The 12805-nt window shown below is 33.4% G+C and overlaps 1 protein-coding gene across 3 annotated transcripts in view; it reads left to right on the top strand.

Annotated features, from left to right (window-relative positions):
• Window positions 1-11056, top strand: part of Dcn (decorin) — a 39176-nt gene extending 28120 nt beyond the window's left edge. For 2 of the 3 annotated variants that reach the window (XM_010633347.3, XM_010633348.3), the window contains exons 6-8: window positions 1951-2044; window positions 5591-5729; window positions 10506-11056. In XM_010633347.3, coding sequence (XP_010631649.1) covers window positions 1951-2044; window positions 5591-5729; window positions 10506-10700 — 428 coding nt within the window. In that variant the 3' untranslated portion in view covers window positions 10701-11056. The remainder of the gene's footprint in view (window positions 1-1950; window positions 2045-5590; window positions 5730-10505) is intronic. The other variant, XM_010633346.3, reaches the window with a different exon arrangement.
• The last annotated feature ends 1749 nt before the right edge of the window (window positions 11057-12805 follow it).

Genomic DNA, 12805 nt, shown 5'->3' with positions numbered 1-12805 from the left:
CATGTATTCCATCTCTAAAAAAGGAAAAGGAGAGGAAAGAATGCACAAAGGTAAGGAGAGAATAGTTTCTTTAGCCAAATACTGGAGTGGGTTAGGATAACGAAACTATTGGTGATTGTCTTTCTTGATCCCACTGAACTGAGAAAGTATTATTCCACAGGGAAAGTTTCTCCTAGTTGTAACTTCACTTTTGGGAAACTGACACTTCATAAGGGAGACACTTAGAAACTAGTAAATACTGCTACCTGTAGTCATAACTGGTATGTTAGAGGTGGTGCTTTTAAATTTTTTCTTTGAAAATAGGGAAGAGAGAATGTACACGCAATATACTCTGTTATATATACACCTATGATTCAAAATAGGAGTATTTAAAGATTCATATTCATCTATTATAAGGAGAATACAGTGGTTGAAATAATTTGTTCCCCACGTGGTTTTGGTTTCTTAATATTTATTCATAAGAAAAAAATGAAATTGTTATTTATTTTCCTTCAGTTAAGAACATGATATTTTAACTTCCTTAGGCCATCTGGGAACACAGTACATTCCTTATTTAAGGTATAGATAACCTGTAAAATGTGTAGCTTTGAATTGCTTTTTCCTTACCTATGACAGGAGTTATCAATAATTTAATCATTGAAGGAATCAGTGGAATTGATTACAAAAAGAGCTAAGAGTGTTTTGTACATAGTACACATTTAATAAATAGTTTATTATGTAACATTTTATACAAAAAACCTACAACCATAATTGCAATTTTAAAAATAAACAAAATTTTCCAGTAAAATTAGCATAATTCAGTGAGATATAATGACTATTTCACATAAAATGTGATCTTAGTTTTTCAATTCTGTATTTTATAGACAAATAAAACTTTCTGCCAATCAGATTTTAGTTGTACACATATTTGAATACTATTTTTTTTCTCGTTGAGTTTATTGGTACGTTTTAGGTGTACAGTACAGTTACATTCATCATTGGGATCTTGTACCTTTACGTGACAGGTCTTGGTTCTCATTTTTTCCCCTTACCCCTGTCCTCCCTTCACCCCCCCCATTTACAAATACTTTATTTCCATTTTTCCATTTTCTTATTTTTTTCTTTTCCCTTATTTCCTTTCCCCTACCCTTTCCACTTCCCCTACACTTTTAGCCCCTTTCTGTTTTCTTTGTAGTTCTTTAAAGTGGAACAATGCACTATCTGAACAGCTATATGAAACTATAATACATCCTCAGATGGGAGAAAAAAATGAAAATAAAATGTTTGACTTTTACATTTATTTTACTAAGTCATCAGAAATCACAGCTATTTAAGAAGCACTATCCAGAATTTTAGCGGGTGTTGTATTTCAAACTCTTTCCCCAGGTGCTCTGCATATGGCCAATCTCTTGATTATAGGGCACACAGGTCTCTTCTTTATAAAGACACAGAATTGTTTAGGTCCAACTAAGCTTGAGATCTTTCTTCAGCCAAGTAACTGATATGTTTGATGATTGTTTTTTTAAAGCGGATTAGTCTAAGGCCAGCAGCTGAGTGCTTTAGTGTTAGTTATTCATGATTCTCACTAACAAAATGCCCATTTGAGTTAGCACAATGGTTTTAACTTATATACATAATCATTTTATGGCATTTATGTGCTCATTTTCTACCACTTTATAGCATAAATCTCTTATCAGGGCAGTATTAGCTCATTAGTAACAGTGGAAATTAATAATGAGATGCAGTTTTATCACTGCTAACACAAAAATCTGCTACATAGTGAAAATAGTTCATTATTTACTTTTAAATGCATATATTACTATAAAAGAAATGATGAAAAATTAGAAAATGATTCTTTGAAGCTCTACGTCTTTGAGAAAATTGATGGCATATGTTCTCATAAATTCTTTCTGCATTCTGTGGATATAATGCTTGTTTGCTCATACAGCATTTTGTATTTCCATATTTCAGGTCTCCCTTTTTCTCTTACTGAATTACATCTCGATGGAAATAAAATCAGCAAAGTCGATGCATCTACCCTGAAAGGATTGACTAATTTGGCTAAGTAATGATATTCTTTCATTATTTTTTGTCAGAAACCCATTTACAAATACTTTATTTCCATTTTTCCATTTTCTTATTTTTTTCTTTTCCCTTATTTCCTTTCCCCTACCCTTTCCACTTCCCCTACACTTTTAGCCCCTTTCTGTTTTCTTTGTAGTTCTTTAAAGTGGAACAATGCACTATCTGAACAGCTATATGAAACTATAATACATCCTCAGATGGGAGAAAAAAATGAAAATAAAATGTTTGACTTTTACATTTATTTTACTAAGTCATCAGAAATCACAGCTATTTAAGAAGCACTATCCAGAATTTTAGCGGGTGTTGTATTTCAAACTCTTTCCCCAGGTGCTCTGCATATGGCCAATCTCTTGATTATAGGGCACACAGGTCTCTTCTTTATAAAGACACAGAATTGTTTAGGTCCAACTAAGCTTGAGATCTTTCTTCAGCCAAGTAACTGATATGTTTGATGATTGTTTTTTTAAAGCGGATTAGTCTAAGGCCAGCAGCTGAGTGCTTTAGTGTTAGTTATTCATGATTCTCACTAACAAAATGCCCATTTGAGTTAGCACAATGGTTTTAACTTATATACATAATCATTTTATGGCATTTATGTGCTCATTTTCTACCACTTTATAGCATAAATCTCTTATCAGGGCAGTATTAGCTCATTAGTAACAGTGGAAATTAATAATGAGATGCAGTTTTATCACTGCTAACACAAAAATCTGCTACATAGTGAAAATAGTTCATTATTTACTTTTAAATGCATATATTACTATAAAAGAAATGATGAAAAATTAGAAAATGATTCTTTGAAGCTCTACGTCTTTGAGAAAATTGATGGCATATGTTCTCATAAATTCTTTCTGCATTCTGTGGATATAATGCTTGTTTGCTCATACAGCATTTTGTATTTCCATATTTCAGGTCTCCCTTTTTCTCTTACTGAATTACATCTCGATGGAAATAAAATCAGCAAAGTCGATGCATCTACCCTGAAAGGATTGACTAATTTGGCTAAGTAATGATATTCTTTCATTATTTTTTGTCAGAACAGTAGCTGGGAATCTTAGCACCTACATTCTCACAATTAAAAACATGATTTTCTTTCAGCAGCCATTATTGTTATAACAACTCTCACCATCAATTTATTTAATGATTTCTTGGAAAGAAAAGTCAGTGAAAGAGCATAGCTACTATAAGTAATAAGAAGTGCAAGGTTATTGACCAAATCAGATTTTAAGTGACTATGTTGATTTAATATAATCTCATTTAGTAGCATCAAACAGACCATTGGAAAAATTATACCACAGTGTCTCAAATTTGAAAATACTTTAAAAGGGAGACCACCAGAATATATAAACGTTGGCCATCCCCAAAATTAACATTAGAAACAAACAAGATAAAAAAGTCCAGGGATGGAGCGCAGTGACGCAGTCCCCACCTGCCTGGCCAGCGTAAGGTCCTGAGTTTGATTTCCAGCACCAAGAAAAAAAAAACAGATAATAATTTACCATTAGAATAAATGTGCAGAAATTCTCAAAGCACTTCTGCTTTAAAATAAGATATATGCACATTTATTGTACCCTAACATAATTTTGTGTGTGTGTGTGATCCTTCTTTTTTAGAAATAATAACAGCTGTCTGCTTTCTGGTCTAACAGCAACTTCTATGTATTTGAGGTCTGGTTAAGTAACAAAAACAGCAGAATGATAGAAAAATTTTTCAGTTCAAAGAATGCGCTGTTCTCGATTATGTGTATATTGCTGTACATTATTACACTGAACGCTCCTACGCTATGGGATGCCAAATTTGACTCCTGTTTTTATCTGTAAATTTTGTGAAAGATAAATAAACATAAAGTACATCCTTGTGTATTTGAGAAACAGTGACACCCTGCATACAGGGTGACATCCCAGCTCAGTGCCTCAGTGACACAGCGGATAGTGAAGGTTCCAGAGGGGTGTGCACAGGTGACTGTAGCTGCACTGTCATTTGTGAGTCTCAGGTGCTAAGAAGTGGTCCTTCCAGAGTTATTCTCACTACTGTTTTTAATGTAGAATGCACTTTTTGTGGCAGTGTGCTAAGAAAAGAAAAGTAAAGAAAAGATGAAGCAGCCACTGATGTCAGTGTTAGGGCAACTACTCCAATTTACTTTTATAAACAGATTGGGAGAAAATAGCATGCACATCACTTCAGCAGTATAAAATGCAATGTTTGCATGCTAAATAAATACATCTATGCAAAGGTCATGGTTTCTGAGCTATGTGACCACTGCCCATTTCAATGCCCAAAGTAATATTACATATATCATATATATATTATATTCCCAAAACTTTTAAATTCATCTTATAAATATGTGGTTAAAAATGAACAATTCCTTTTATAGCACATTAGAAATGTTATATTTTAATAAATATACCTGGCCCCAATGGAATATTGTGATTTAGAGTGCTGTAATGTGTAGAAGACACCATTCTGAAATAGAAAAGTAAACACCAGAACATGGCATGAATGTTTAAGATTGTGGGTAAAATAAAAATTTCTGTGTCAAGATGCCAGATTAATAATCAATCGTTAAAATAATCCAGTTGTGCTATTTATGCCATAAAAGCAATAAACATTGATCTCCCTCATTTCAAATCAATTATTTTCACAATTGAAACTAAGAAAATTTGCTTAGATCAGCATTTAAATTCCAAGAAGGCACAAAGATCAGGATTAATTGAAGACTAGGAGAAACTTCAGGGTAGAAAGCATTCAAATCTCTTTTTCAGCATTTGAAAGAATCTGATAAAGTCCTCCACTTTCTCTCCTTTGAGCTCTGTAGTCTCTTTTTCATTATTTGATTACCTCATATCTGTTACTCCACTCTGCCTCTTGGATCGAAATCACTCTATTCTTGAATGTTTCATCGTCACTGGACTAATCCTGAATGGAAGTCTACTTCCCCTGACCCTGGAAGCGTCAAGACCCCTAAGATGTTATGCAGTTCAATTAAAAAATATGGGACAAAAGTTTGAGTTGATTAAACCTGAAGACCCTGTGTGAGTGTGATGAGAAACGGACAGAGATAAAGAACCAAATCAGACGTCTGGGCCAGAAACAGAGCTTCTGAGTGACTATCAGGTCACTACCAAGGAACTAACGCTAATGCAATATGCTACTTTTGTTAACCTTTCTAAAAAGCAGGTTAAGTGACTTTATAAGCTATCACAACTTTTATTTTGTACAAATAAGTTGAGAAGTACACAGCTGCTTAATTTCCAAAGTAACTGAACTGACACTGCTGCTTTTTTTTTTAAGTTCTATCTCAGATTAATTTACTATATTCCTTACACATAAAGATCAGTTCAGAAGCTAGGGATTGAGTATGCCAAATACTACGTTAATACTGCAGAGATGTTGGGGAAAGTTTTCTAAGCAGATAGAATAGTATGTGCAAATGTCCTTGTGTATCCACTTGCTTAATCACACAAAATCATTAAAAAAAAAAAGGTTGTTGTGTGGTATAGGCCTTCATTTCTGCTTGCTGTTGCAGGTTGGGACTGAGTTTTAACAGCATCGCTATTGTTGAAAATGGTTCTCTGGCCAACATCCCTCACCTGAGGGAGCTTTACTTGGACAACAACAAGCTTGTCAAGATCCCTGGTGGGCTAGCGGAGCTCAAGTATGTCCAGGTAATGCAACGACATTACTTGTGAGAAATATTTAAAGAGTAGACAATCTCTACCACGATGCCAGGAGACAAGAGGCTGTGCTTGTTAAGAAGTTTGCAGTACTAGAATCATCTAAACTGCTATAATAAAATAGCAAGAAGTGGTTGATTGGCTTAAGCAGTTCTAGAAATCTGAGATCAAGGTGCCAGTCTGGTCAAGTTCTGATGAGCACTGTCTTCCAGGGTATAGCTACAAGCATGATATTTTGTCTTCACCTAGCACAGAGTTAGCTAGCTCTCTGGCTTTTCCTTAGAGAAAGCATGAACATTGTTGTAGAAGGTTCCTCCCTAATTGCCTCCGAAGGTCCCACCTCCTCATACCAGAATACTGGATTTAGAGACCCAGTATATATGTTTTGAGAAAGTTCAAACTTTATTGCTCAGAAATAATTTTTACTATTTTGACATAAATTTGTTCTGGTTTTACGAAATAACACTTATTTAACTTTTAAAATCAGTACTGAATCGTTTGCTGCCAAAAACATTTATGCGGCAGAACAGCTACAAATCATAGATCAACGTAATAAATCTCTGTTGCTAAAAATGAAGTAATTTGTGATGCATTGCTATAGAATAAGATACTCGTCTTAACTTTTAACTTTAACAGATATCAGATTGCTCAAAAGAGAATGTTCAGCTGTCATGGCTGAATTGGTATCAATTATCACATTATAGGAATCAATAAGAATAGGAAGATAGTGGCCAGTGGCCCATTGTAGTAATAATGGTTTGCAGCCTAAAATGAACAAATGAAGTGAATGATTATTAGTTTACATTGTGATAATAATTTCCAGTTAAATAATAAAAGATTACCATTGTTACTTTGAGCAACTGTTATTCAAATGATTCTTCTTATAAAATTAATAGCATAACTGAATAGATCATACATAGCTTCCTATATTATCGAACTTTCAGCTTTTTAAAAGAAATACTTAAAATTTGTTTCAGAAATTTATATATCTCTATACATGTGATTAAGAAACAACATATTTAAAAGTTTTTAGAGATAAAAATCATTTTATAAAATTGTCATTTTGGTAATGTAGTAGCTAAATTTTCCTTGAGTTTCAAGATGAGTTTATCTTTTACTGTGCTGTCAACAAAGTAGTAAATACTAATGCTTTGTTGTTGTTGAATTGTGTCAAAAATTTTCAGTTAAAATGATTCATCACAATTTACACTAACTAGAATTTCAAGAATCTTAAAATATTTTCTTGAATTCTGGCTCTGTTTTAGCAGAGACTTTGGTGGTGGTGGGAGAATAATGTGCAGGTAGTTTTAAAATTCCAGATGTTTAGAAGATTTAATACCAGGTATTGTTTTTACTAGAAAGGTTTTTGTTGCTGTTGAATTTTTGTTTGTTTATCTTTGTTTAGGATTTTACATTCTTGAATGATAGTTTTCACCTCCTTGATTCTGTTTCTCAGATATCAGTATATATATATGAAGTTCATAGAATCATTATAATGAGTTAGTAAGGAGTATTAAAGATGAACCCGTCCATATTTGGCAGGCTTTACATAGAAATGACATGACTGAAGGGCATGGGTGGAGAAAAGTGCTCATGTCATGGTAAGAAGCAGAGAGACAGAAGTAAAAAGGGCAAAGGGAGCTGCTACATCCCCTCATGTGACATCGCTAGTAACCCACCTCTTCAGTCCAGATCTACTTCCTGAAAACTCAACTGTATAGCTCCAAAATTCAGTTGCCTTCCAAAAACCCTGCCCATAGGCTCATGAGGCCTTTGGAGGACATTCTTAACCTAGACAATAACGGAGCCTCTTAAATACGAGAAAATCTCATGGGTATTTGCATAATGCCGGGTATTTTGAAAGGGCTCATGGTGGGTTTTCTATCTCTAATTGTTTAACTATTCCTGAGTTTTAACTTTCTTCCTACAAGATCGTGCATATGTTACCTACTACCTTCTCAAAGATTTTTAGTGACAATGACATTTTCATTCAACCATTGTCACAGTCTTCTTTGATAACATTTTTATTTATCCCAAATATTCCCCTTAAATGGTTATCCGTCAATTCTCAATCTCATCTCCAGCAACAAGGAATTATTAGTAGAGTTTGTCGTATTTATTTGTGTTCTGGGATCATATTGGTGTTGAATCTCAGAAAATGTAACTTTTATTTTATAATATTTACTTCTATATTTACATTTATATCTAGTTTTGACTTAGTATAGGATGCAAGAAGCTAATGTGTTTTTGCATGTGCATAATCAGCTGTCCTAAAGACATTTGTTATAAAGGCTATGCTTTAAATAATAGCTTCACACTTTTGTTGAAAGTCAATTAGACATAAATGTGAAGGTTTATTTCTATGTTATCAATTCTATTTATCTTTATCTATCCTTATACCAATAGTACACTTTTGAATATTGTAGTTTGCATTGATTGTTAAACATTTATTAACTTCACTTTTTATTAGTGTATATTTATCATACCTATTGATCACATTCATCATAGGGATTTTGTACCAATCCATAATATATTTTTATTCCCCTTCCCCCTTCCTTTCAACCCTTCTTCATCTCACTACTCACACAAGCTTTTCTCCATTTTTTTCTTTCATTCTCCCTTTCTTTTTTTCTTTTTCTCTTCCTTTGAGACCATAATTTTAAGTGAAATGAATCAAACAGACAAGTTTAAGCATTGTACTTCTTCTCTTACGTGAGAGGCCTAAAGGGCAAAAAAGGAGCCTAAGGCACAGAGAAAATAGGAAGAAATAAGCACATATTCATAAGGAAGGGAAATGGGTTGCGCTGATTTTTGAAACTGGGAAGTTCAGGTTCTCCACATCTGTTCTATTTCAATCATTGTTTGGCATGTTTTGCACTGATTCATTTGCGTGCTTTGAAGTTTAAGGTCAGGTTGCACATTTCTGAGAACAGGTCCTTCCAGGACTTGAGAAGGGATTGTGTTAAATGCTTAGATGGATAAAATTGTTTCTAAATTCAGAAACATGAAATATTTATTGATATATGTTTAATCATTTCAATGATATTTTTTCACGTTTTCATAAAAGTGTTGCAATTTACTGAAGTACATATTAAAGTCTTTCACTCTTCAATTTTGTTTTGAATGAACTGTTACTAATTTTAGTTTTTGTTGTTATATATAGAGATACAATTGTTGCTCATTTATTGATACTCTGTCCTCATAGTATGCTGAACTCGTTTTTACTTCTATTCATTTTTGTGCATTTTTTGAATATTCTCTAGTTAAATTTATGTCATTTCAGATATAAAAATGTTTTAGTTATTTTTAATCTGGATTCCTTTAAGCTTTTTTTTTTCCTCTTCATTTTGGTCTTCATTTATTGAGTATATTCTTCTTTTGTTTTGTTTGTTTTTTTTTTTTGAGAAAAGGTCTCACTATGTAATTGAGCCTGACCTGGAACTCACTATGTAGCCCAGGCTGGTCTTGAACTCACAGTGATCCTCCTGCCTCAGCCTCCTGAGTGCTGGAATTACAGGTGTGTGCCACCACACCCGGCTATATTGAGTATATTCTTCCTTGGACAGTTTAATACAAGGGAAAAACTTGTCTAAGTTTTTCTTTTCTTGTCTAACTTTGTCTTAATTACTAATTTAGAAGGGGTATTTACTTTTTACCATTAATTATGATGTTAGGTATTTCTGTGCAGACTTTTTATTAAGCTGTGGAAACTCCCTCTTATTATCCTTCCTATTTATCAAAAATTTTTATCATGAATATTGTTTAATTTAATCATAGCTTTTTCTATTTCTATCATCATTTGACTCTTTCTTTTATTCTTTTAACATGGTTTATTTTATTGATTGATTGATTTTAAACAAAAGAGGCTCTTGGGCCATGGGGTTATAGAGCCCCATGAAATTGTAGAAAAAAAGTTGAAAAAAGTAAATAAAAACATAATATGTGACATGGTGACAACTGCTATGAAAACAATAAACAAATGTAATTGGAATAGGGAATGTTAGATTGTAGTGATCAGGGCAAATCTCTCTGGTAATGAGACATTAGTTACAAAAAGCAGCATGACTTGCGGTTATATTGGAGATTATTCCAGGTGGAGGAAATCCAGGTGTCACATCCTCCAGAGGGGCCTTGTTTGTGTATTTAAAGATCAGCAAGTAATCAAAAGGTTAGATAGAACAATACAAATGAGGTGGATTCAGAGGACGATGTCAGAGCATGTAGGATTTGTGGGCAGTGGTGAGAACTTGAGTTATTCATACTTGATAAAGAAAACCACTGTAACATCAGGGCAAAGAAGATACAACTTGGTTTACTTTTTGAAAGATCTCTTAATCAAAACAATAAGATTTGGAAAGACAGAGGTGAAAGCAGGAAGAACAGTCAGGACTATTTGAATAAAAGAGAAAGTAAAACCAGCGGCTCAGATGATGTTGTTGGAGTAAGAATGGAGATAAGAGTTGGATTATGTGCACATTTTGAAGGTTAAGTTAGCAGGATTTGATGATCTTGTATCTCAGGATGTAAGAGACGACTTGGGTATCATAAGTTCTATAACCTGAGTGGCTAGAGTGATTGCCATCCAATGTACTAAGCTGAAAATGACTAGAGAAGAGAAAAGCAAGTTTGGAAAAGAGAGAAATCAAAACTTTGGTTTGAGAAGTGTTAAAGTATCCCAAATACAGAATTCAAAGTCTGAAAAGAATATTTACTCAAAAGCTATCAATTTAGGAGAAAGGAATCATTCTCCCTTGTTTTGTGGCGCAGGTCGTCTACCTTCACAACAATAATATCTCTGAAATCGGCCCAAATGATTTTTGCCCATCTGGATACAACACCAAGAAAGTTTCTTATTCACGTGTGAGTCTCTTCAGCAATCCAGTCCAGTACTGGGAGATCCAGCCAACCACTTTCCGATGTGTCTATGTGCGTTCTGCCGTTCAGTTCGGAAACTACAAGTAACTCCAAGAAAGCCCTGGCGAAATCCTGTTCACGTCATTGCTAAAATAAATAAATAAATGAATAAATGATTCAAAGAAATAAACACTAGATACTGGAAACTTAACTCTATTGTGGATGTTTTCCCCACATGATTTATTATACCTAGAGCTAAATATGCAGTTCAAGTAATTGTCTACAATAAAAACTTACTTTGTCTATCTTCAGAATCATTTTTTGAAGATTGCTGTTAATGTTAACTCAGTTACTATTGGTATCTTTATTTCACCAAATGTAAAACTTGGAGGAATTATATATACATGCCAAAATTTACTAAAGCTTTTTTCTTTTAATTTTTAAAAGGAGCAAAATAGAGTATCATTTTTTTTCCTGTAATTCATAGGGCAATTAGTTCCTTTGATGTAAAGTTAAATGCCAAATGCTAGCTCTGTATTAACCTCCATTATTATTGATAAAGCCTTATTTGAATATGTGAATTCAGCAAGGCTATGTAAAAATTTTGCTGTCTTTATTTTGAAAAAATAAATTAAAATGCATTCAAAATTGATATTGTATAAAAGCTTAATTGTAAATATTCCCTAAATTCAGCTTTCTGAAGAGTTAATAGTAGCATATATCTTCAAGAAATCAACCATTTCTCTTTGCTGTTGTTTTGGGGTTTTTTTGTTTTTTGTTTTTGTTTTTAGAAACAGGGTCTCACTATGCAGTTCAGACTGCCCTGGAACTCACCATGTAGCCCCCAGGCTCGTCTTGAACTCACAGCAATCCTCCTGCCTCAGCCTCCTCAGTGCTGGGATTATAGGTGTGTGCCACCATGCCCAGCTGTTCTTTTTTTTGATATTTAATTTCTTATATTATCTATACGCAATGTTAGGTTATAAAGCACAAAACATATTATTTCTGATTAGTTACTAATTTACTAAAGAAATTTTATAATAATCATTAGTATAGTCATGCTGCTTACCTGAGAATTTCTATAATTATTAGATTTATAAGAAACATTAATTGCTTTATGAATTAAAAAATTGCCTTAGGGTTTGGAAACAGCTATCAAAATGAACAAATAGCCTGGAGGATCGTCTGATTCAGAGTTTTGAGTAATACATTTTTACTTAGAAACAGACATTTAAAAACAGGCTTTTTAATATAAATGTGGATGTTTTATGGTTACAAATTCTGGAAAAATAAATCTAAACATTACAATTTGCTAAACTGTGAGCAAAAAATAAACTATTTATTTATTTTATTTTATTTTATTTTTTTTTTTTTGAGACAGGGGCTCACTATGTAGTTGAGACTGACCTGGAACTCACTATGTAGTCCAGGCTGGTTTCAAACTTTCCAGCACTGGGATTATAGGCATGCACCACCATGCTCAGCTAATTTTTCTTTTTTAAAAATTGATTATCTTAGGTATTAGAGTTACAGAGATGAAAACCTGACTAACACAGATATCCATGCTCTTCCCAAACTTCTGAGAGGACGAGTCCTTGCTTCCTGCGCTGCTGTGTATCTCCAGGATTTCCCAGCCGCGTGGGAGGATGGCCCACATCTCTGCTGCTGTTTACACACAACTATCCTCTCCCATGTGTCTGTGTCTCCACTCCTCTGCTCACAGGACACAGCTATGTGGCATTCAGATTCACTTCTATTTAATACGAGCCTTCTCTACCTTGATTACATCTGCAAGACCAATTTCCAAATGAAGTCACATTCGCAGGTACTAGGAGTTACAACTTGAACATCTTTTCAGAGAGATGCAAATCAAATTTTCAAATGAACCACTGACGTCCATTTTCCTCTATAAACGTATTTATTTTGTTTTAATGTTATTTAAACTTTTGTAGGATTATATGTGATTTCCTAAAACATAATACTGATCTGGCATTGAACATTACTATGAAATCCTTTTTTATAATTTATTTATTTTTTAAAAAATAATTTTATTGGTACATTGAAGGTATACAATATAATGACATTCAGCTTTGGAAATTTGCATCTTTACATATTCCATTTTCCTATGTCATTCTTATCACACAAAACAAATATAAAATGGGTCTCTGCTTTGCTTTTTCATTTTTCTGAATCATTCCCATTATCCTTTTTAA

Source organism: Fukomys damarensis, unplaced genomic scaffold (genome assembly GCF_012274545.1).
Source record: "Fukomys damarensis isolate Sample0158 unplaced genomic scaffold, DMR_v1.0_HiC HiC_scaffold_15, whole genome shotgun sequence".
NCBI classification, from domain to species: domain Eukaryota; kingdom Metazoa; phylum Chordata; class Mammalia; order Rodentia; family Bathyergidae; genus Fukomys; species Fukomys damarensis.
This window is presented reverse-complemented; position numbering and strand designations above follow the sequence as displayed.